The 24,762-nt window shown below is 42.8% G+C and overlaps 3 protein-coding genes across 3 annotated transcripts; 1 reads left to right on the top strand and 2 right to left on the bottom strand.

Moving 5' to 3' along the window:
* Nucleotides 1-2,258: 2,258 nt before the first annotated feature.
* Nucleotides 2,259-5,541, bottom strand: tmem127 (transmembrane protein 127). Its single transcript, XM_019862867.1, has 3 exons — nt 4,869-5,541; nt 4,621-4,785; nt 2,259-3,310 (listed from the first exon to the last, which is right to left on the bottom strand). The coding sequence occupies exons 1-3, from the start codon at nt 5,104-5,106 to the stop codon at nt 3,000-3,002; spliced, it is 714 nt and encodes a 237-aa protein (XP_019718426.1). The 5' UTR covers nt 5,107-5,541; the 3' UTR covers nt 2,259-2,999.
* Nucleotides 5,542-6,381: 840 nt separating this feature from the next.
* On the top strand, nt 6,382-10,116 carry ciao1 (cytosolic iron-sulfur assembly component 1). Its single transcript, XM_019862108.1, has 7 exons — nt 6,382-6,800; nt 7,236-7,384; nt 7,463-7,574; nt 7,882-7,970; nt 8,049-8,250; nt 9,217-9,286; nt 9,450-10,116. Exons 1-7 carry the CDS (start codon nt 6,662-6,664, stop codon nt 9,682-9,684), a joined length of 996 nt encoding a protein of 331 aa, XP_019717667.1. The 5' UTR covers nt 6,382-6,661; the 3' UTR covers nt 9,685-10,116.
* On the bottom strand, nt 9,872-24,039 carry snrnp200 (small nuclear ribonucleoprotein 200 (U5)). Its single transcript, XM_019862096.1, has 44 exons — nt 23,756-24,039; nt 23,399-23,562; nt 22,723-22,894; nt 22,436-22,628; nt 22,287-22,342; nt 22,105-22,203; nt 21,874-22,026; nt 21,696-21,795; nt 21,426-21,562; nt 21,240-21,317; nt 20,239-20,412; nt 20,014-20,151; nt 19,745-19,900; nt 19,459-19,629; nt 19,186-19,379; nt 18,959-19,082; nt 18,346-18,495; nt 17,998-18,240; nt 17,732-17,920; nt 17,445-17,642; nt 17,220-17,372; nt 17,037-17,117; nt 16,777-16,860; nt 16,549-16,655; nt 16,356-16,474; nt 16,127-16,281; nt 15,853-16,042; nt 15,586-15,759; nt 15,335-15,495; nt 14,270-14,497; nt 13,991-14,182; nt 13,726-13,904; nt 13,360-13,511; nt 13,160-13,268; nt 12,630-12,738; nt 12,364-12,553; nt 12,105-12,269; nt 11,803-11,924; nt 11,568-11,711; nt 11,308-11,484; nt 11,065-11,225; nt 10,840-10,921; nt 10,462-10,554; nt 9,872-10,382 (listed from the first exon to the last, which is right to left on the bottom strand). Exons 1-44 carry the CDS (start codon nt 23,798-23,800, stop codon nt 10,233-10,235), a joined length of 6,411 nt encoding a protein of 2,136 aa, XP_019717655.1. The 5' UTR covers nt 23,801-24,039; the 3' UTR covers nt 9,872-10,232.
* Between the last annotated feature and the right edge of the window lie 723 nt (nt 24,040-24,762).

Here is a 24,762-nt window from a genome sequence, read left to right on the forward strand (position 1 = left end):
GCCTAAAATGCATCTTCTGAGTCGGGCGATGACTGACCTTGCCCTGCGCTGATAGCTTGCAGTGCATCCTCCCTTTTTAGTACAGTACCTCATTTATTTGTCTCATCAACTGAAGTCTCTTGAGCACAGTGACGTTTTTCAGCCCTTAATACAAAATTAATTATCTTAGATGTCTTGAAAGCAAAGCAGTATTCCAAACAGTCTTTAATTCAAACTGCAAACGATGCCACACTAATAAGCAGTTAATTCAATGCAGATTGTTCCACTCCTAAGTAATATATTGGATTTCATGCCACATAGCAAAGCTGTGTGTTCTTTTAAGATGATTAAATTGAAGCCTAAGGCTCTTACTCGACGTAACACCGTCTACCAACTTGAGTCTCAACGTCTCGACTGGCCATCACAGAAATATCTCAGCGAGTGGGAGGTTTCAAACGACAAAGTAGAATCTACTAACTACACCACTAGAATGACATTGACAAAAACTTCTCATTACCCATTTTTTTCACAGTGTGCGCGACAGCTCAGCCACATCTTTCATAATCAAAGTAACGTCCGCAACTGGACTCATGAATGGCATTTGTGTCTCCAAGTGATCATCGAAGTTGCAACGGATTTCATGAGCTAAAATGCACACGTATCCAGAACCTTGCTGAACTTACTCGCAAGCAGGATCAATTCTTAAATAAAAATACATATTTTGCTGAGCTTCGCTTACTAGAAAATGGCATCGAGCGTCTTTCTATCTCATGCAGTTGCCTGCTAAAAGCCAATCAGAGCCGACACTGTTTTGCATGCTGTGATTGTTGGTGCATTCATTCGAATGATGTTTAAAAAGCACTAGGACACACAAATCTCTTAATTCTTCAAATTCTAAACCCAGCAGTTTATTTTACTTCTGTTTGCTCCTGCTTGTATCATAAATATGTAAAGCAAGTTTCTGGAAATGTGAACAATGCATTTGAATTCTGCCCCTGAAGTGGATTGGCTCAGTTTGATAACTTTACCACAGATGGATAAAGGGGATGGCACCTCTATAATTTGGGCATAATATGGAGGAAAACAATAATTAAATAGCACTGCATCAGCCGTAACGACCCCGCCCCACCAGGCATCTTCCCTGTCTGCCAGATGTCCAGCCCTTTTCTTCCAGCTCCAATCTAAACAGCATGTATTGATTGAGTGACAAACAGTACTCGTCATCAATCTGGTGCCCACGTTCTCTGATTGGTTTTGCCAGATAATTGTCATGAACCATTTTCCTCAATTCCCACCAAATATTTTCAATTGGATTGAAATTATTGCAGACCATGACATTGACCTGATGTGTCTTTCTTCATGGAACGTTTTTGCTGCATGTCAAGATGCATTATCATCTTGAAAGTTTATTTCATAATCAACGCTCTTTCAATTGATGGTAGAAGAAAATTGTCTAAAATGTTAATGGAAACCTGTCTTTTCTTGAAGATGTATTGACAGTCATCATCTCAGTGCCTTTACCTGACATGCAACCCATATCATGATGGCTGTGGAAATTTGCGTGTTTTTTTTTTGTAAGCAGTCATCTTCATAAATCTCACTGGAACAGCACCAAACAAAATTTCCTATATCATCACTTTTTCCAATGCAGTTTCACAATTGTTCACTAAATATGACTTTCATACACCCTCCACAACATTTTTGCGTTTTTTTTTTTTTTTTTTGGAAGCAGTCATCTTCATAAATCTCACTGGAACGGCACCAAACAAAATTTCCTATATCATCATTTTTTCCAATGCAGTTTCACAATTGTTCACTAAATATGACTTTCATACACCCTCCACAACATTAATAGTTTCTGCAGATTTAAAATGATATGCAGGGCAAAGGTAGAACTTCATTATTAAATTCTGAGTGAGTACAAAAACTCTGACATCAAGGTCCAAACACTTCTGGTTATATGTATGTACTGTATGTGCAACATCTGGTGATAGTCTCAAATTCATAGCTGGAAATGCCAAAACAAAAGACAAATAGTTCTGTTATATTTTTACTACTTTTTTTTTATGTATAAACAGTATTTACAAAGCGATGATGAACAAATAATCCAATATCAAGTCATAAAAAGAAGGAACTGTGTGAAATGGGAAAGCACACAATCAACTTGGATAACCAGACTAATCACAATTTGAATCCTTCTTACACAAATGCCATGAGAAGGTTTTAAGATTAGCACACAACATTTCTCACATAAACAGAAACGCTACTGATTCACACAGTACAAATAAAGTTGTATTGAAACAAATTGTATAGTAAGGACATAACAACAGCAACTAACGCAGTGAGGTTTCTGTACAACGTGAATCTTACTTTTAGAGCAAAGCGGTTTACTTAATCTCCATCGGTGGTGGAGAGCTTGTCGTCCTCCTGGCAAAGAAAATGTATTTTCTCGTGTCATCTCAAGCATAGAATGTGACCATGTAAGACTAAACAGCGACAGAGAAGGAAAAGTGATACATCTAACTAATCAATAAATAAAGGGTGTTTGTTACTTTTTAAAAAAAAAAAAAGCAATGTCAAAAAAATGCCTCAAGTGTTTTTCTGTACTTTTGAAGTATCAGTAACCAAAGCACATACATCTTGTTAAAACATTGAGAAAAAAAAAATCAAGAAAAAAGAATGGTCAACCCACTAGGAAGCCAATCAAACAGTGGTCATCAGCCAGCTTTGATTGTACTAATCAGCATTGATCAGGCTGCTTGATCAATTACTTCATCAGCCATGTTGAGTTAGCATTCTGCTTTAGATGAAGAGGCGAGTCCTACGAGCCATTTACATGCAAATCAACATCTGTGAAAGCAAGAACCATTTCTTAGCTCTCATGCAACCAAGCGCTTTGTCAGTCGTTGAGTGTGTGCATTTGCTGCACGCACCGCATTCAGCTGTTGAGAGTATTTGCAAATATATCCATTTGACTGCGAGCATGTTGACTCCTCAAGCGAATGACGCCGCGCGCCCTGTCAGGGCGTGTACGCGGGCGGAGGCTGAAACTGGTTGCTAATGTCGTAGTCGACGGGGAATGTTTCGCTGCTGTCCTCCATCTCGGAGAGCAATTCTAAAGCCTGCTCTTCCTCCTCGGTGGGGTAGTGGCGCAGGAGGTTGGCGGCCGTGGCGAGGATGGAGGCCCCGCCGGCACCCGCCACCAGGTAGAAGCTGATGGCGAAGGTGACGTACACAAGGGAACCGTGGTATTTTTTGTGTTGTTGCTGCAGCGACAAGATGAGCTCTGAGGCCCAGTAGCAGAAGCCTATGACAGTGGCACACTGCAACACTGTGAGGAAGCAACACAGATGAACACTGTTAGGGAAATGAGACACTTGGAAACAAATCATGACCAGCACATAGGGTTGCATGATACACCATTACGAGAAAAGTATTGAAACCTCACCGTCAAATAAAACAACACGATGTACTTTTTAGTAACAAGACTGACAGTGACAATGCAGGTAACGGTGTCTGTACACCTGAAGCCAAAGCTCTCTGCAGCGTTCGGACACTATAGTACTTGATACCGGGCTGTCAAAGACGTACGATCAATTCTGTCATCATTTGTGTGTACAGACTGCAGTTTGGAAGATAGCGAACAGTTCTTTCAAAGACTCAATGTGTGCTTGCTTCAAGCGGTTTATTGAGATGACCACTTGAAGTTTAAGTCAAGTCAAGTCAACTTTATTGTCAATGGTGCTACATGTGCAACATACAGCACGTTAAAAAAAAAGAAAAAAAAAAGACGTCTATTCATGCAACCACGAAACTTTGTCTTGCAAATTTCCACCAGCTTAGTGCTAACATATAATGTGAAACCCCATAGACAAGCTAACAAAAAGCGTCAATAGTGCAAGATCAACCTTTGAACACAAACAGTGCAGCAAAGTAAAAATTTTGTGTTTTTGAACAATATCCAATTAAAATAATACACCATCAAAATTGCAAGTATTGTCAGTACATAAATGTAAGTAGTTGCACTCTGAAAAAGTAGTGCTGGTCAACCAACCCTATTAGAAAAAGGAAACAAAACAAGAGAATGGTGCTGGTCAACCCTATTAGAAAAAGGAAACAAAACAAGAGAATTGGCCACAACCTCTACAATTCCTGCCGACTGTCTGCAACTTGTGCAGAAAGAACAAGTAGGAAGTGAGATAAGGAAATAGTTCCTTTTGACAGCCAACAGTAAAGGCCAGCTGCTACAGCCTGCTAAAAAGCCACACAGAGCAGAGGAGCGAACACCTCCAATAGTGACAAACACTAGCGTCCTTAATTTTATGATGTGACACATTTAAACGACTTCCCTTCAAATAGAAATCAAAGAAGTGTAAATTATTTGGCGACAAGGAAACTTGCACTCGACTGGTTGCATTTGACTAGGAAATTCACCAATACTGTTTGTACTTAAGCCATATAGAGCACCTGGCCCGAACTTCGGAGATGCAATAAGTCGTGAGATAATACTTTAATGTTTGGCCATGGTATTGTTTCTTTACCGGTATCGAGATTCTTAAAGCAGATATTCTGTCAGTCCGAATTTTGGTACTGTGACTCACTGTCAGGACGTCTGTCAAAAGTCAAGATAGGAAGGCTGACCTGTGAGGATGTGCGCAAAGGCATATCTCCGTGTGATTTTGAGGGCAGGGTATTTAGGTCCAAACACATCCAGTAGAAATGCAGTCAGGCTGCAAAAAATGCCCAGGAAACAGAAGGCTGCGATCACTCGGAGCAACAATATGGTCTGTGGATTCAGGCAGTTATCTGAAAGACCGAGTCATATAACAACTTATTACACAAATATCAGCGTCTCCCAGCAGAGTGTACACAGGAGTCCTTGTCCTTACCACCCAGGAGTTTGGGGTCGATATAGCCCAGGACATCTGCCACCCCGAGCTCTTGTCGGGGGCAGATGCCTCCATGAACCCGGAGCCATGCTGGTTCTGCAAGAGCCGTGCACAGGGCGGTTATGGAAAGTGCTCCGGGCAGAGCCGAGACGAGGCTCCGCTCTGGTTGCTTGGGCAAAGGAGTACCCCCTCTCCTTCTCCGACCACCAGGGCCGGTCGAACCCGGTGGGGCATACATGCTGGTCCGGTCCTTGGTAATTAGTTGGTCCGGAGGACTCCGCTCCCAAGTGCACACTTAGCGACGCCTAACACGTATCGGATGAACAGCAAGCAAATGTTTCGATCGCCGCGGTCCCAAAATCTTTCAGGTGATCAAGAGAATGGATCGTCGACAAACGATGAACAGATGGCCTTCAGGCCTGTTAGCTCTGTTATTAGCGTCTAAAGCTGGCCCAAAGCTAACGTCAAATACCGTCGCCAAAAAAACCCCAAAACCAAGTAAATGAACATAAGAAAACTGACCACTGAATTTTCATTTAATCCAAACAACTGTCCTCGTAAAAATAACGATTGCGACGAAAAAACGAAACCAAAGAACAAACAAAACAAAAGACAGCCTACAACAGCTTCCCGTAGACTTATTGACTTCCTTGTTCACCACATTCTTTTTCGCCGCTGTCTCAACATGCTTTTTAGGTACACAGTCTTCAGTGCTGACCTCTATGGATGAATGTCAAAATAGCAAGTGTAAATTTCTCTTGCATACTCTTATAATATAAACTAAATATGTCACGTTTCCAATTAAACTGAGACTTTTTTTCTGTGTGTACACGTATAACACATAACTCAACTAAATTCATCTTTATATAGCACTTTCACAACAGGTAGCTGCAACAACACACTTTCCAGAACACATGACAATATTTCGAATTGTATTGTATAAAAGAATAAAATCACATGTTACTGGCTATGCATATATACCTCACATAATATTTTTTATTTTAGATTATTGGGATAAAGCCTAAATATGTTATAGTTGTAAAATCTTATAACCTCGATACGACCCCACAAGGTCTGTAATTTCGTATTCTTGTAGTAATCAGTGCAAAAATGTAAATGCATTTTGTATATTTGTCCTACATTTTTTAACCGGAGATTAATCAACTGTATTGGAACCTGAATAATGGGTTCAGGGCACGTTCATCTGATAATAATTATAAATAAAATCTCTGGCTTTGCTTAACCAGAAACGATTGTGATTCTTTAAATTGACTTCAAAAAGAATGCTAAAAAATCTAAGTGGTTTGGTAGAAGAATGGCATATCAGTCCCAGAATCTCAAGCTTCATTTATTTACAGCCGGAAATACATAAACAAATAACTAAATGAATGAATGCGCTCATTTACATTTTTGTTTATCATTAAGTTCTCACATGATTTTGCACACAATGTCTAGTTTTTTTAGATAAATTCATTTTTTCAAAAATTAAAATCAAGAAAGATATTTTCTGTCCCACAATGCCTTGCGTAAAAGGCGATAACAAACATGGCGCTGTTTCCGTATTAGCTCTGCTTTTGAACTTTCGCACTTTGTCTGGCGGTATAAATCCGAGATTGCCATTTCATGTCCATATTATTATTAATATTCCGTTCAAGAAACAAGACCAACATATTTGACAGGCTCATTATTTAGTAGCGGCGTGCTGTCTTTTCATCGTAAAGTCCCGCGTGGGTTAACTGTCACATTCGGCGTCAGTCAAACCAAATTCAAATATCGGAGCTGACTCTTGAGACATGAAGGAGAATTTGACTCTCATTCAGAGATTGAACGCGCACCCGGACTCGAGGTGCTGGTTCGTTGGCTGGAATCCAAATGGGACTCTCCTGGCCTCGTGTGGGGGCGACAAGGCCATTCGGATCTGGGGACGAGAGGGTGAGTCTCCCCCACCCCATCCTGTATAATTAAAACTGTCAAGGCGAATGCACTTTTCGTGAAGTATGCTCATTTTCTCTTTGTAGCATCACTCTTCTCCCTTCAACCCTCTTCATTCACCAACACTGTATACAGTATTCGGGTTTACTTGGGCTAATCTTAATTCCTTTCCAGTGCTTGCCTTTTAAATGTTATTCACTGCAGATCACAATGTCATGTGCAAAAATCTATGTCCACTGGATGATTTAACAACTGAAATATATTTTCAAATGTCGGAATCACCTGTAAATTACATTTTCACATGAAAATTATTTCAACAAAAACAACAAGCAGATCAAAGTTCATATTGGTGTACCACACTCGTGAGCTATTTTCTGTTCTTCATGTTTGTGTACTTTATTTGACACATTGTCTCATACGGTATTGTACTTGCAGGTGACTCGTGGGTCTGTAAGGGCGTGCTGGAGGACGGCCACCAGCGCACCGTGAGAAAGTTGGCATGGTCTCCCTGTGGGAATTACCTGGCTTCTGCTAGCTTTGATGCCACAACGTGCATCTGGAAGAAGAAAAATGATGACTTTGAGGTTCGTTTTAATTTTTAAAACTGTTGGAAATGTTTGTCCTCTGATGAAATCACAGAGGCTTTCCTCTTCTCCTTTCAGAGCTTGACCGTGTTGGAGGGGCATGAGAATGAGGTGAAATGTGTGTCTTGGGCCCCTTCAGGGAACCTTCTGGCAACGTGCAGCCGGGACAAAAGTGTTTGGATTTGGGAAGGTGTGTATTACATGCCCCATGTTGATTTAGAGTGAGTGAACCCCTGTTTATCGCACAGGATATACACATTTGTTTGCATTGAAATTGGATGGATGGATATTGTTGTAATCTGATTTCTGACTAATTTATGATCACGCCAGACTTGTTTGGTAAAATTTTGTGCAGGTGTCAGTAAAAACTCAGTTTGAAGTCGCTAACTGTTCTGTCATTGTTCCTTTGCCTTTATCTTAGTGTAAGCCTAATCGACAAGACCAAACATTTTTGTACAAATAGCACAGTTGACAATCTGCTCTCTTTTGTTTCATAGTGGATGAGGAGGACGATTACGAGTGTGTTACAGTCCTGAACTCCCACACGCAAGATGTCAAACATGTAGCATGGCACCCGACACAGGAAGTGAGTCCGAGCACTTGACCAATTTCTTCTTCCTTGCTTCTTACTGATTTTATTTTTTTGAAATAAATGTCCATCTAGCTTCTCGTCTCAGCGAGCTACGACAACAACATTTGTATTTACAAGGAGGTGGATGATGACTGGGAGTGTCAGGCCACACTGCAGGGCCACACGTCCACCGTGTGGAATCTGTCCTTCAGCGCCACCGGAGAGAGGCTGGCGTCATGCAGCGATGATCGCACAGTCAAGATTTGGAAGGAGTATCTAGCTGAAAGTGGTCAAGGTGAGTTGATTGGCAAAATGAGCTTCCTCTTGTGTTCTCATTGTGGAAATTAAGAAGATTAAGAAAACCTTTATTAGTCTCGCAATGGAGAAATTCACAATTCACAGCAGCAAAGTTATGAAAGGAAGAAGTAGAACAACAAAATATAGGAGCTGCTGGAAAGGCAGCCACTCTCGCGGCGCCATTTTGAAATCAAAATAACAAAAATAACACAACACAACACATAGGACACAAGACAGTTGCGCAATCTTCACCACTTTTCTGCATACACTTTGTTGTCCGAAGCAGTTATAGATGAAAGAGGAGAGGAACAAAGTGTCCTTTCACCAGTGGATCAGAGACGTCATGCTGAAAATGTGCACACGTCTGCTACAAGCTAAGTTTTGAAAGCAAACACGAAGCTGTAGCGTCCATTGACGAAAAGAGTTTTATAGTTCACTTCTCCTGTCCCACGTAATCTGCTTCAAACTCCAAGCCGCGACTCCCAGTTCCAAATCCGCATCAGCGCTCCGCGCTAACGCTCCTTTCTTCTCATCGTCGGCTCCTCAAGCCATGCATCCATCCAGCCGCAGACCGTTCAACAGCACCGATCTCTCCGCTGAACAAAGCGGGGCTGTGAAAAATGCTGCCCATTACAGGCACAAGACACAAGCGCCCCGGGACTGTCCAGCAACTGGCGCCGACATTCCTCCTAGTCAAAAACAGTGCTGGTATACCCATGCTGCCGAAAAGGCGCAACCACCAAGCACAGAGTCTCCTCCTTGATGAATGTCGTGGCCAAAAAATGCTGAAAAAAGTCCACATCAGGTCCACACGACGTAACAACAAACACAAAGTGACAAAACAAACAGAAAAACAACAAAAAAAGCAAGGCTCATGAGAGCACTTGCTGACGGCTGCCTACTCGGGCGCCATCTTGACTTCAAAGATTACCTCAATTACCTCAACCTTTTGTGCTGTGGTCAGGTGACATATCATGGAAGTGTGTGTGCACGCTCTCTGGCTACCATGGACGCGCAGTGTACGACGTTGACTGGTAAGATCGGTCTCTTTGTTTTGTAAATTGCATTTTTTCGATGAAAGTAGATCAAATAAGATTATTCGGGGGAGGGCGGTTGTTTCATTGAGTTGGCTTATTACAGTGAGAGTACGATTCACACCACAAAGTTCCTGAACACATCACCCCGTGTTCCTCTTAGGTGTCGTCTGACTGGTGCCCTGGCAACAGCCAGCGGTGACGACGCAGTGCGAGTGTTTAAGGAGGAGTCATCAACTGACCCTGACCAACCGCTATTCTCCTTGGCTGCACACATGCCCAAAGCTCACAGCCAGGACGTCAACAGTGTGGCATGGAATCCAAAAGAAGCAGGACTGCTGGCTACTTGTAGCGACAGCGGTGACATTGCCATCTGGAGGTTCCAAGAGCAGGACTGACTATGGTCCACATCACTGCACTGACCTCTTTGTTGCTACAAAGTCACAATCCCAAATGTGTGCTTCAGTCTCATTCATCTTCATTAATTAAGGTGTTAAAAAAAAAAAAAAAAAAAGCATAGTCCATCCAACAACTCGCCTTATAATAGGTTTCAAATGTTTCGATGAATTATCACGGCAACGCAACTACAAGACTTTTCTTTATTGCAAAACTCAGATTACTAAAAACACATGGACTGGTCAAAATTAACTTGAGTCACTGAGTGACCCACTGTTTAACTTATTGTGGCAAGACAAACTTGAATGTTGTGGGACAACAACAAAGTGCCTACAGGTAATATGAAATCTGAATGATTGTGTATGTTCCTAAACTAAAAATATTCACTTCTTCTGCATCAGTGTACATCATAATAAAACTGACCTGAACACATACCCAAAAGTTGTAAATAAAAAGTCAGAAAACAATTATTTGAGTTGAGAGTAAATAAACCCTATGACGTATGTACAGAAAATCAAACTTCCAGGGATCTGTTGTGCTGCTTCTCAGATCAGTCGGAGTCACTGTCTGCATCACTGTCGGCCTCTTTCACGTCTGTGCTGAACTTGTACTCCTGGTCGCAACCCATGTAGGCATCGCTCATGAAGTACAGCGTGTAGTTGTGAACGCCCATTGCCGGTGCAACAAAGTCCAGTTTGACCTGTCGGAAAGGGATGGAAGGCTGGTTTAACATGGAGTGTGCTCACAGGCTTCACACAGGAAGAGTGCAGCCAACAGACCTTTGCTTTCTGTTGGAGAGTCAGTCGCTTGATGGAGATGAGGCTGTTGGACTTGGGGTCTCCAATCACAACCCACCAGCCCTCTTCGCGATTCTGGGGAATTGTATTTATTGTCAGATTAGAAACTAATTGCTGTAACATTTTTCAAATATTAAGTAAACCAGCACAACAATCACATTCAGTTCTAAAGAATAAAATTACAAAAAAAAAAAAAAAGCGTTTATAACGCTTCAAGGTCAGATTTCACCAACGCCCCCAGGAAGCTCAACATTCCACTACCAGTCAGTACAGTTTGTAGACATCGGTAAACTACAATCACTCAGCTCTTTTTGTATATATTACAACTGTTAAAATGATTTAAGAACTTCAAATGAATACCTGAGGGAACATAGGTGCAATGACAGGCCCAGTGACCTCTTCCTCTCGCTCCAGTTGAACTTGAACCAGAACTGGATTTCCACTGAGAACAAAGAAAAAAAAAGTGCCGTTCACTGAAGCGTTGCGATTATTCCGATGATAGTTTGTTATTAATACACAGTCCAATTCGAAACAATCAAATCCTTGATGAAGATGAACCTCAATATGAAAAGTTAAGAGGCAAACCTCTTGATGTTGTCCTTTTCGGCCACCTCGTAAGACAGCTCGATGTTGGGATAGCGGTTACAGAAGCGGGCCACGTCGGCCATCTGAGCGTCAGAGAGTTGCAGCAAAGCACTTCTGTCTTCATCCTCCATCTCCATGATGTCAAAGATGCTCTCCACACCCTAGTTCATTCAGGACGGCTCATGACTCCAAAGCTCGTATGTGGAATGGTCTTCAGAGACAAAAGACAAGACGTTTGTGTACCTTGTCCACGCAGCGCTTGATGTGCTCCGAGGTGAAGAACGGGAGCTGTTTGAGGTAGGAATCCTTAGACCACATGGCCTGTGTGACCATCTGGGCCAACTCCATAGCCGCCAGAGCAGGGCTCAGCCAACCGTTACTGGACAGCACATCCACGCAGGCCTGGATCAAACGCACTGCCTGACAAGCACAACACCACAAGGGACGTTTACTGAAGCTGTCCCACGGCACGTGAAAAGTAAAACCTGCTTCTAAATGCACACTTTGCTCAGGATCTCCTCGGTGTCGGACTGCAGCTCGGCACTCAGCTGCATCCTGGAGAGGTGCGCTTGGAGCAGCAGATTGGTCTTCACGTGGGGGTCGTTGAACTTAGGGTTGTTCAGTTTGTGGGGTACCTTTTGAGCCAGCTGCAATTGACAAAACCAGATGCTTGCGATTTTTGATACTTGTTTATATCCGCGCGGTCTACTGGGCAGGTTTTAGCAAGACGCATTTTACCTGTCGGAGGAGCGTGTCCTCATGATGCCTGATGGGAATGTTTTTGTACTCTGCAGCGTTGGAAATGATCTCGATTAAGCCACGGATCTTTGTCTTGGCGTTGAGGGACATGCTGAACAGCTCTGCCCAACAAAACAACACTTCAGTTGGAAATCGAGCATTTATGGGTTTTTACAACCGACAGACAAGTCCACATTTTGACTTTCTGTGTCGTGCCACGTTTTGCATTATGTAGGACACCACTGAGATCTACTGAAGACGCGATTAATTGGGTTCTTGTATTCCAATATGATGGCACAAACCGATGGTGGTGTAGTTGATGTAGTAGTAGGCGGCAATCATGCCCAAGTTGAGCGGCGCCACATCCATCTCGTCCTCGATACTGATGCACTTGGACTGCTCCAGGTCATGGAGTGTGTGTTCCACCAACTCCGACAGGTGATCAGACAGGTGGCGATGGGACATGCCTGGCACAAGGTCAGCACCGAGTCAGCGGGTTCCTGTCTGGGCTCACTCACCTGCTTGTTCTTCTCCATGTCGACAAGACAAACACGTATTCACCTTGCAGGTTGTAGTAGTTGGGGTTCTGGGTCATACGACGATACAGGAATGTCCAAGTCAGGTAGTCCACAGCGTCCTGCTTATTCTCCACCGTTTTGGTGACAATCTCCGCATTGAAGTGGTCATGGAGACAGTGGTCCAAGTGGGATTCCACAGGCAGGGGCTCATACAAGAACTTCTTGAAGAAGTCCTAACGAAAGGGGAGGAAAAACAAGCTTAATTGTTGTTGACCCATTCATTTATTTAGCCTAAGAAAAAGCGCATACCTTCTTGGAGCCCTGACACATGATCACACAGCGTCCCTCATCATCAAGAATAGGTCTGTTGGCTTTGCCTACCATCTGGAGGACGTCGTATATGGGATAGTCCACGTAGCTGCAAGAATGATTGACAATTAACACAAATGCCGGATTTCATCATATGCTTATCTTGCACGCTGCCCCTTTAAGGATGGATGGATAGATAGAAATGATTTTTTTCCATTTTATTGTTTGTCAACAAAAATCTAATAGGAATACATGAGTAACACAGAAAAAAAATGATTAAAATGGAATATAGTAATAATGTCCACAATCAATTATATAATTGATTAATTTAATCCCACAATTTTTCAATATGTTACTGTCATATTAGTCAATTAAATTTAAGTCCATTCTGTGGCATTTTGCATGAGTGAAAATCTACTTTGGTGCTTGCTGTTTAAAATTTGATGTTTTCAGAGTATGTATCTGTGATTTCTCGTTTATGACTGCATCAGCAGTACCCCGAAATGTTCACAGCGTTTCACTTTACTTACGCATGTATGATGCCATTGTAGTACTGCGTGTCCATGACGATGACAAGATGGGCGGAGATGTTGACCCCCCAGCAGAGAGAGCGAGATGACACAACTACCTGAACAGCCCCTGGAAAACAAGATCAAAACAGAAATGATGAGCTTTGAAACATTCACAGTCAAATAAGTGCGGCGAAAGTGCAGAACATCAGTGGTCGTACCTGAGTTGAAGAGTTGCTCCACTATTTTCCGTTCGGTTGCGGACAGGCCCTCATGGAGGTAGCCCACACCGTTGGCCAGAGTCTCCTTCAGGGTCGCGTCGGTTATCTTATCCAGGAAAGGCTCAAGATCTTTCTCAGTGCAATGTAGGAACCTGAAGGATGACAATCATTTACAACGTACCCGCATTCATTGAGGGGGGTTACGTTCCAGACCAATAGAAAGACCTGCAATATGGGGGTATTGGATTCTAAAAGCGTCCTTGACAGACATGCTCTGTGATTAACAATAGGTGAACTATGATTTAGTGGGAGGAGAGTACTCTCCACTGCGAATGTGACCGGGCACCAACAGGAAGGCAGACTGACCTCTGAGGAACCACATCAGCAGCACAAAATGTGAGGATGTCGATGGCCGTAAGGCGAGTCTGCCTGCGGGACGGCACAAACACCACTGCTGGTTTGGAGGGCGAGTGCTTCATGATGGCGTGATACACCGGCTTGGCCATGGAGAGCAGGCGAGTCTGAGTGTGACTCACGTTGAAGCCCTAAAACATCAGAAGGGAAACTTCAGAGAGGAGTATTGAACTTGCTACTAACTGTTTGAAACTTAACGGGACAAACTTTTCCACACCTGGATGTGCAGCTCCAGGGGCACAGGCCTGACGTTTGGGTGAAAGTTGAATGTGGCCGTGGTGCTGCAACCCAACCAGTGAGCGACGTCTTTGGCGTTGGACAGAGATGAGCTGAGCGCCACGATCCGTATGGGCCGCTCAATCTGCGAGGAGATGTACCTCATCCGTGAACAGATGACCTCCAGCACAGGCTGTTGAAAAACAAAGGTTTCACAATCATGCTGAATGTCCCATTTAAAAAAAAAAAAATGGACTTTAGCTTGCGACTTTATTCTTACTCCATTTTCTCCTCCAATGAGGTGCGTCTCATCCACAATAAAAAGACTGACGTTTTGGACATTCTTCCTCTGCTTCCAACGGCGAGACAGGATGTCCCATTTATCCGGGGTGCTGACAATGATGTCTCCTTTACCTAACAGTTTCAGATCTGTGCTTGTTTCCCCTGTCAGCAACACCACCTTCTTGTTCAGAAAGTCTTGGAACTTTTGGTGCCAGTCGACAAACACCTGACCGGGGGAAGTAGAGAAAGAGGATTTGAAACAACTCTGGCCTTCGAGTTGTGCGGTGCGCTTTGTCCTTCAAATAAAAACAGTTTTGTCCTCCCCCCAACTCACAAAAATGGGACTTTCCTATTTCAATCGATATTCAGCCCTTCGCTGAGCAAAAAAGCAACTGACAATCAAAACAAGTTTTGCCCCTCCCACCACCATGAACTTGCACAACAGAAATTATTTATACGGATCACGTGACTAGTCCTTCTGCTTGAAGCCAAGTCAAAACACGAACGTAAATATGATCCTTAATAAATCACACTGCTAAATGTACAACAATTTATCATCATCAAATCCGTTTTCTAGCTGATCCATGTGTCTGTTGACAAAGTGTTGCACCACTCCCCTTCCCAAGCCCTTTTCTCATGTTGCGTTTGACAGATAAGGCAAGGCGACCTCTGCTGCAAAAGTTTCCAACATCACTGCTTTTGCAACGTATAAATGGACATTATGTCTTTGGCAATGTTCAGCGTGATTGTCTTTCACTGGGCTCCTTTCTTGTCATACACACAATTTGAAAGAGATTCCACTCATATTGTTTGCTTCTTAATGGAAGTAAAAGTGACTCAAAAGAAAAATCAGCAAATGACGTTAAATGAAGCCACCTAAAATTGATAAGCTGGCAAGATGGACTGTATTTTTGTAAATGAGCGCACGCCACCCATGGCACACTTTGAACTATAGAAGCTGCTAAAATAAAAAAAACATTGATTAGAAAAAAATAATAAGAACTTGTCCTGACATATAAACTCAAATAATTCCATAAAATGACTGCTTCAAATGCGACCTTACCTGCTCTGCAAGTGCCTCCATGGGGGTGATGTAGACACAGCGACCTTCCGCGTTATGGAGCAGCATCCTCAGAATCGCAAATTCAGCACAGATTGTCTTTCCACTGCCAGTGGGGGCTCCCACAAACACATTGTCATCACTGTTGTACACTGCATTGAACACTGGAGGAAGAGAGAATTAAAATCAATCCAAAATGAAAATGCTCCCTTTGGTTCAATTCAAGATGATCGACATTGCCCTGTTGATTGTACCTTGTGTCTGAATTGGGTTGAAGAAGGGGAACTTGTTCTGGTAGAGGGCTTCAAAGGCAGAGTTCCTGAGAGCAGTGACAGGAAGAGGCTGCAGGTCAAGCAACTCTGTGGGTGGGGGGTACTTCTCAGGGAGGATAAGGTGACGGAATGACACCGGAAGCTGGGTCTCACAAGCTGAAACAATTACAAATACAGCAATTCAAGAAGTTACTGGAAAAGTTTACAGAGACAACACAAAGCGGAGTCTATAAAAGACGCTTCGCTTACAGAGCCAGCGGTCAGAAACCACGCGAATAAAGTACTGTGGGGGCAGAGGCTCGAACACAGGGACAAAGAAGGTCACAAGGTGCTCATCCTGGGCGTATTTGGCTTTGAGCAGAAAGTACTCATGGTGGAGGATGACCTCACTGTCGACGTCCTCCACCAGGATCCAGAAAGCCTCTGAAGAACCGTGAATCTAAAACATGCCACATAAAAACATTATCGGCCAAGTGTACAATGCTGCAAATCATCTGCTGTTCATGACATTGCAATTAGTGACCTTGTCATCCCACTGGAAGTCAGGCGTGATGGTGAGCTCCACTTTGAGTGTGGAGCGGGTGATGGGCTGCAGATGGACAGCTAGGTCCAGTTTAGGGAACTGGTGGACATACTTGTGGATGGTCTTCCCCATTTTTGGCATTCGAATCAGTTCCCCTGGGGGGAGAGAAAAAAAAAAACATGATTCTGACTGGAGATGGAGTAGAGAATTTAGAAAGGGGGAAACCCACCAATTTCATTGTGGTTGAGGTCATAGAGACGCTCAAAGGGGAAGTTTTTCTTCTCAATCTTCTTGATCACTTCTTCTGGCAATTTTTTAAACTGTCGCAATGGAGACATTGACTGCCACCTGGAAGAAATGACAATACATATTAGTATATTGCCTTTGCAAACCAATCACTTGAGATTTTGTGAAAGATTTACATTCTCTTATCAATCATCTTGCACAGATTCATGGTTTTGTCGGAGAGTTGAGCCCATCCTCTGTTCAGAACGATCTCAAAAATAGCTCGCATCAGCCTTCCAGCACTCTGCAAGAGGATGTCAACACACTTGTTTTGGAAAAACATTGGTTGTATGAGGTCATATTTCCTTGGACAAACATGATCAGGCAACACATGAGAACCTAAATAAATAAGTAACAGTATATACCTGTGTCACATACACCATGTCTGCCATGAGGGCAAAGCCTTCCAGTTTTAGCTGAGAGATGAACGCCTGAAGCAGCACATTGATCTGTGGAAAGACAAAACATTATCAAAAGTAAAAATAATAATGACGACAATGACTAATAACAAATGATAAATGTGTTTCAAGAAATCGGATGCAGTCTGTCTTTTGGACATTCAAACCCATGTCTGGATTTTGTCTGGTCTGGTCATGTTTATTGTACAGAGACAACTGACAGCTACCTTGGCACTGGGCTCCTCAATGCTTTCCTTCACTGGAATCGGAACTCTCTCCAGCAGCTTCTGAAGTTCCAACTTCTCCTCCTAAAAAACAAACCCACGGCATTGTAAGCATCCATGCATCATGACGTGTTATCTTGTTGTGATCAGACAACTGTGACTAGATATGTCCGGAGTCCATCATACCTCTCTTACAGTGATGTTCCTGAACTCAGAAGATAATGAGAAGACGCGGAAGAGCTCAATCTCACTGAGGGTCGGCTTGAGCAACTGGTTGTAGGTTTGAACCGAGTCGTGTGTGATGTAGAAATGACTGGCAATGCGGCCCAGATCAGTCACCTTTGATGAGATAAAGAGACCAATTAGAAGCAGTCTACAAAAAAAGGATCATAGAAACACAGAAGTGCATACCTGGAAACTGCCAGTCCTCTTGTCGTATTTGATGAGGCTGTTTTTGTCGAGGACACTGGCAGCTGTGTGCACCAGGTCAGTTCGGCGCCGCTCCAGGAGAGGATCTGTAGATCGGTCATCGTGGGAGACGCCATACAGTGTCGGGTTGCGAAGCATGCGCACGTACAGGTAGGTGTAACCCAGCCAGTTCACCGCATCCTAAAATAAAGCACCCAAAACGCTTAAAACCTTCAGTGACTGCTTTAATACTAATGTCGGCGGGCCGTCTGTACATGACGGCAACTTACCTTCACATTCTGAACATTTCCCAGCACAATCTCTGCATTAAGCATGTCAGGAAGCTTGCCCACCATCTGACTCTCTATGGGCAGCTGCTGGTTGAGCAAGGACAGGTAATACTGCAGCTCTCCATGGGATGTGATCAGGATTCCTTCTCCCTTGGTGTCGTACTGAGGACGGCCAGCTCGACCAAGCATCTGAAATTGGGTTATAATCACAAATGTATTTGCCAGTCGGAGGAGCCTTTACTTCTTTGCATGCTCTCGACGCTGACCTGCAAAATGTCCAGGGCACCGAGCTCAGTCCATCTGCCTTTCTCGGGACTGTACACCTGGGTACCTTTGATGATAACTGTGTGCGCTGGCAAGTTGACACCCCAAGCCAGGGTTGCCGTGGACACCAGAACCTGAATGTGCCTATCAGCGAACAGATCTTCCACCAGTGTACGATCCACTCTGGTCATTCCAGCGTGGTGGATGGCAAAGCCGTAAGGTAGCAAATCCTTCAGCTCAAGGTTCTATAAAAGGCAATTCGGGCAATATGAAGGCCTTTGGAATTTTGCACAAGTGTTCAAAGCGGTTATTAGCTGCTAATTGTATGTTATTTTCTTTGTGCTTGTTACCTTGCATTGTTCTGCTTCAGTGCGCAACACTTCAGTAGATGCTGAGCCCTCTCGAAGAAAAAGGCCCAGCGTATCCTTCTCCAAACACATGTCTCGAATGGCCCTGGCTGTCTTTCCGGTCTCTTTCCTGGAGTGAACAAATACGAGCACCTGGCATAAAGAAACCAAAGTTAGAAGCCGGCTAAATGTGTTTGAACATCAGTGTAGAGTAAACCTGCGCAATTAAGACTGAGCTCTGCTACAAATACCAAAAACCTCCATCATTTGTTAGCATGGGCTTTTCAAATCCCACTGAGCAAAAACACTTGTAGTGAAGTGACTTCCGCTAACAACCCAGGCTAAACTTAGCTTCGCACTAACTTACAAAGATGCTAAATAGTGAGACATATCATGTCAGCATACTTCCTTGATACTACTTACTACATTCTTATTAGCCAGGATTTTGGCAGCATCTTAGGGTGTTACAGAACAGCTATAAAAATATGCACAAAAGCCACGAAGTGGTGAATTTGCGACTAGATAGGGGTTCATTGTAGTTTATAGGATTCAATAAAAGTCAGAATGATCACAGGCCAGAGTGTTTTCCTCGAATGCACAGTAATACAACATATACCTGGTTCTTCCCAGCATGCTCCATTATCTTCTCATAAACAATTTCATTCATGATCTGGAAACGTTTAATGGCTTTCTTCTCTGTGATGCCAACATAAGTCTGCTCCAGGGGAACTGGTCGGAAACTGGAGAGAGAATGCGACACATGTCACTATTTACACCAGGTGCTATAATTGAGCAAGCCACAAAAAGGGTCCTAGCTAAACATTCCACATTTACATGGCATACCTGTTGTCAAAGTAGAAGAGGCCCTTTGCAGGATCAACACGCAGGCAGGTTGCCACATCCTCGTAGTTGGGGAGCGTGGCACTGAGACCAAGCAGACGCACGTCTTCCTGGGTCAGCTCCACGTTGCGGATGGTTCTCGCCACCAGAGACTCCAACACGGGCCCGCGGTCATCATGAAGCAGGTGGATTTCATCCTACATAAACATTCACATTTGTTATATCAAAACATTTCCTAGAACAAAAAAGTTGAAAAAACACAGGGACAGCACTTACAATGATGATGAGGCGCACTAGTTGTGTGTAGGTACGCTCGCCACCTTTACGAGTTATGATGTCCCACTTTTCAGGTGTGCAGACAATAATTTGAGTAGCATTGATCTCTTCCTTGCACAGTTGGTGGTCTCCTGTCAGCTCAGAGACTGTAATTCCATAGCTCGCCAACCGCTGAAAGAGGAGAAATGGTTGAACCCTTTTATTTATTTATTTTTAAAGACGGTGAAGACATGGTATGTTGGAACGCAGTGAGCCATTAACTATGTTGGAAGGTGGTACGACTTACCTTGCTAAAACTTCCCACCATCTCTTGTACGAGAGAGCGCATGGGTGCAATGTAGATTATTTTGAAGTCATCCACATTTATGGTTCCATCCATGTTTATGTGCTTTCCTATTTCCCTCAGGATTGCCATCAGAGCAACATTTGTCTTACCAGCTCCCTGTACACACACAAACACACATCAAAATGAGTTTATAGAGAAAGCAGATGTGAAAGAATCTCTGGATTGGAAAACCCAATGCATCCCTTCGATGGTGCACTAATTCAACCTACCGTTGGTGCACACACAAGCAGGTTCTCATCAGTATCCATGGCGGTTTTAAACAGCTTGCTCTGGATACGGTTTAGGTTTTTGAAACCTTCAAAGCCAGCCTGTGCATATTTGGGCAGCTTCTCAATTGAAACAAGCACCTAAAGAGCAATGAGAAAGATAATGAGGAAAAAAATCCATCAACACTTCCAGTGTTTTACATGGGGGACATCAGGCAAAACACAAACCTCATCATCAGCAAAGGGCTTAGGTTTGAGTGCAGGCACATGCACTTCTTCATAACCTTTTCTTTGTTTACGGAAAGAACCATCTGGCAGCTGGCACCGCTTGTTGGCCATGAAATGACTTCCCTGAGTGAAGGTTAAGTCTTCAAGGTCCAACAGTTGTCGGGGGGCAACTGCCTGTAGGACAAGGACAACTGTCATGAACGACTTTCCAACTTGTACACATTAGGACTGAGCGATACGAACAAAATTTCATATCTCCATATTGATGCCAAATATTTCAATAACTTTTCAACAACTATTAACTATTACCATAGGTTCAGTGAAAAGAATTTTGATAAAAGCAAAACAACACGAAACGATGTGGACAGTGCAGCTTCTTAATTATAACTTACCGACAGTCATCATCTGCAATGTGAAAATTGTGTATTTTGAGGGTCACCATACAATATGTTGTATTGTATACCTTTTCTTAACCCGCAAAAAGCATCAGTCAAAGAACACACAGGTTGATACAGAAAGGGGACGTGGGCGATAATTAAGACAAAAAACAGGGACTCCCTCAATCACTTGAATGGACTGGAGAGGTGTGCACTGCCTGCATACCTTTTTACCACAACTTTACTATTTTATCCAGAGGTACATATGAAAAGGAAATTGTCATCTTGTGTGTGTCTCTCTTTCTCCCTCCCTACATGTCAGATGATTGTCATTGACTGGCCTTAGCTATCGATCCACACCAAACTCAAAAGGAGGTATGTGGCTGGTTGGCCTGAGCTGTACACGCAGTGCAAGCATCTAAAGTCTACATAGTTGACTGATATTGTTACAATTTTCAACATGAATAATTTGAATGTTCATATCGATACGATAAATATATCGCTCAGTCGTAGTACAGTAGACCATTTTAAGTGGCCTGTATGTAATTTTGCAATGGCTATTTCTTTAGCTAATCGTGACAACATGTACACAGTAAGTGTCAATATGCTGTGTTGCATATTTACCTCTCCGTGACCTGTGTCCATCGCTTCCATGTCATCCACACGGGACTTCCTTACCCTCTCCCTACGGGATCTCTCCTCCTACAAAAACAAAAAAAAAACAAAAACCCCAACAAGATATGACATCATTTTTTTTAATATAAAAATCAAGAATAATTGCATACTAAAAAATGCATAGCTACACCTTACCCGAATAATATCCTCCTTCTCTGTCTCTTGCAGTTGGTAGAGAATCTTTGACAATTCCTGATCAGACTCCATTTTTCCTGTGATTCGTTCCTTTTCTGCCTCACTTTGAGCACTTGCCAGCATTGTACAATACTGAACTGTGTGTAGCAAAAAAACATGGAAACTAAATTTAGACTCACAAGACAGTGTACATATTTCACTGTCAATTATGCAAATATGCACCTAGTTCCATGCCAGAATAACGAAATAACTAAAGCAACAAGCACTTACTCATGCGACGATGTTGGCGAAGGATTTTGATGAAGTCAAAAGTGTTAAAGCCAAGAAGCAATACAAGCTGGTTTTCACACTCCCTGTCATCACTGGCAGTCTGAAGAAAAGAGACAAAAACGGAGTTTGTAAAAACAACAACACACTGAGACGTCAAAGCACAAGAGGGTTAACAAACCTTGAGGATTTCTAGAACCTCGTCAGCTTTCTTCTGAGAGACGATAGCATCATCATAAAAGCGACTCAACTGTCGTTGGAGCCAAAAGGCGTCAATGTCTCGAGGGTGGAGATCCTTTTTCTTTACAGTCATGACATCGCCTGTGACACCAAGCTAAATGGGACGAGGAGAGTCATCCGTACACAATCAGGCTGACTTCATCTCAACTACTTAAGCAGATTGTTAACTTACGTTGGCGGAAAGAGCGCAGCCAACATCAGCTTCCTCTCCTTCACTGTCTTCATCTGAGTGCTCATCACGCACTTCTCCATACTTGTCTTCATCACCCTCCTGAGGAGCAATACAGTAAAAAATAATCACCACTTGGGTGCAAAACTGGTTTCCCCGAAATTCTCTTACAAGATAAAACATACCTCCTCATCAGATCCAAATTGGACATTAACGCCATATGTTTCATCAATGTTGTCATCTACACAAAAAGTGAAGATTTTTTTAGAAAATGCTTATTTAACAGTTCTTTGGCAGCCAGACCTTACCACCCAGTTGCTTCTTTTGAACATACCCATATTCTGCAAATCTTTGTCACCCCCATAGTCAGTGATTTTCTTGCCCAGGTTGACCAGCACGTGGTAGCGTGTGTCATCGGCAGGTCCAAGAAGCTGCTCCACCTCACGCCGCCTCTCCTTATCCCTCATTTTATCATTCTTTAGCACTGCCAAGACTTCGTCTGCTGCTCCACACAGAATATCACGCGGCTGTAGGGAGACAACAGTCAAGTTAATTCAGTTATTGTTATTGGACATTCATTTGAAACAAAAGTTCAGATGTCAAAAGGTTGCATTTTCACACCTGATCTCCCAAAGCAGCATGGATGAAGCTGAGCAAAACTTCATAAGTCTCCCTGGTTTCTTTTGTTTTGGGTTTGTATACAATTCCGACCATTTCATCAATGCCCTCTGACAGAAGAGTAAAGCCCTTCATTTTGTTGATATCATGTCTGTCCTCATCCCTTTTCCGTCTCCTGCGTGAACAAAGAAATCAAAAGAATGACTTGACCAAACGAAAGATCTGAAGAAATATTTTAAATGTATAAAACACCTTATAGAACCCACAATACATGTGTCTTAAGGTTTCTAATAATTACAGAAAGTTTTAAGGATAGAAAAAAAAAATACTTTTGAGTCTTTGGTTACATTCTAGATCATTCAGTGAAATTTGTGATAACCTATTTTCATATCTCCATGTTCTTTGTGTTATAATGCATTGTATGAGAATGTGAAATAGCTGTCTGTCATGAAGGAACATGCTTAACCGATACACATTTAATAAATTTTAACAACCTCAGAACCAAGTATCTAAGTATCTATCACTGAACTAAAGCAAAAGTGTATATATATGAATGATATTAAATTACACATCAACTTAAACGGCAGACAATGCACGTGAGGAACTATGATGTGTATATTCGTAAGACCTTGTCTGATATACAGAAATGTAAGAAGAAATTTATCATAACAGTACTAACTTGTCGCGTCTCTCTTCCAGTTTTTGAGGTTTTGTCCTCTGAGCTTTGTCTCCCATCTTGGTTCCCTCCAGCTTCCCCACCAGGGACAGCACTTCTCCAGTAGGTTCATCTCTCCGTGTCCGGTCGATCAGAGAGCGATCAGCTTGCAAGACCAAGTTCGAATTCTGTGGTTCACAAAATACACAATGAATTGGGTCCAAGTGAGGCTAACCGCTAATGGACATGCTAACATAAACTGTGAAAGGTAAGAACCAATATACTCAGTCAGCGTATTTCATATCGTATTAAACCAATTTAAACAAATATGAAAACCCAGGTGAAGTTCAATAAGCTAGGGATGCTGCAAAATATACTCACCGCCTTGTATTCATACTGCAGGCTACGAGCGGTAACATCCGCCATGGTGCCACTTTGTTAGCTTTCAGCGTAGTTTTGAAAATAACGTGATACAGGCTCAAATTTACCACACCACTCGTTGCACACTCTTCTTGCAAGTGGATATGGGACTCATCAGCGTAAGACTTGAACGTGTATCATGAATTTTTTAAAGAAAAATGATCCCCCTTCAGTCAAATTCACGCTCGCGTTACGTTACAAGACGGCGCTAACACGAGCGTTCGACCATTTCCGGGCTCCAGTTTTTCTGTTTCCGGTGTCAGAAGTCACACAAGCTGCTGCGACGAACATGGAGACAAAATCCAGCGCCCTCTAACGGTTTTATTTGCAATGCAGGTGTGACGCGACGCAACGTTAACGCGCTTCGGTTGTCTGTAATAAGTTTTCATAAAACGATTTTTTAAAACTAATTTGTTTTTATTACAGCCCCAAGTCTTTCTAAACATGATGCCACCCCTGCAAAAAAAAGAAAAACCTAAACCAGCCTTATGCTGTTTTTGTTGGAAGATGGTGACACCAGCAAAACTCTAATGGTCTATTAAATTGTTGTTGTTGTTTTTAATAACAGGGAGCGGGTGGTGGTCTATCCTGGGAGTTGTTGGCATCAACAAGACCAAATGTGAGAGTTTATGCTGGTCCTCCTTGCAGCCCAGCTCTGAAGCTCCAAAAGGTTGGATGGGGAGTGTCCTGCACAGCCATTTTCAGATCTCTCCAGATGTGTTCGTATTGAAGTCTGGGCTCTGGCTGGGCCACTCAAGGACAACCACAGAGTTGTCCTGTGACTTGAATGCATGTGATTACTTTTTTTTTTTAATTTTCATAAATTTGCAAATATTTCACACACACAAAAAAATCACCTTGTCTTTACGGTGTTGTTAATTCTAATGTGTGCGTGTGTGTGCGTGTGTGTGTGTGTGTGTGTGTGCGTGTGTGTGTGTGTGTGTGTGTGTGTGTGTGCGTGTGTGTGT

This window comes from Hippocampus comes, unplaced genomic scaffold (genome assembly GCF_001891065.2).
Source record: "Hippocampus comes isolate QL1 unplaced genomic scaffold, H_comes_QL1_v1.1 scaffold147, whole genome shotgun sequence".
NCBI lineage: Eukaryota > Metazoa > Chordata > Actinopteri > Syngnathiformes > Syngnathidae > Hippocampus > Hippocampus comes.

Bases quoted from the DNA above. Each gene is read 5' to 3' on its own strand.
- tmem127 (XM_019862867.1), bottom strand. From the start codon at position 5,106: ATGTATGCCCCACCGGGTTCGACCGGCCCTGGTGGTCGGAGAAGGAGA. The intron at 4,786-4,868 runs GTAAGGACAAGG...TCGGTCTTTCAG, and splicing joins CGACCCCAAACTCCTGGGTG to ATAACTGCCTGAATCCACAG. The intron at 3,311-4,620 runs GTCAGCCTTCCT...GCTTCCTCACAG, and splicing joins CTTTGCGCACATCCTCACAG to TGTTGCAGTGTGCCACTGTC.
- snrnp200 (XM_019862096.1), bottom strand. From the start codon at position 23,800: ATGGCGGATGTTACCGCTCGTAGCCTGCAGTATGAATACAAGGCG. The intron at 20,413-21,239 runs GTAAATATGCAA...CTTGTCCTACAG, and splicing joins TGGACACAGGTCACGGAGAG to GCAGTTGCCCCCCGACAACT. The intron at 16,282-16,355 runs GTGGGTTTCCCC...CTCTCCCCCCAG, and splicing joins CCTCAACCACAATGAAATTG to GGGAACTGATTCGAATGCCA.
- ciao1 (XM_019862108.1), top strand. From the start codon at position 6,662: ATGAAGGAGAATTTGACTCTCATTCAGAGATTGAACGCGCACCCGGAC. The intron at 7,575-7,881 runs GTGTGTATTACA...TTTGTTTCATAG, and splicing joins AAGTGTTTGGATTTGGGAAG to TGGATGAGGAGGACGATTAC. The intron at 9,287-9,449 runs GTAAGATCGGTC...TGTTCCTCTTAG, and splicing joins GCAGTGTACGACGTTGACTG to GTGTCGTCTGACTGGTGCCC.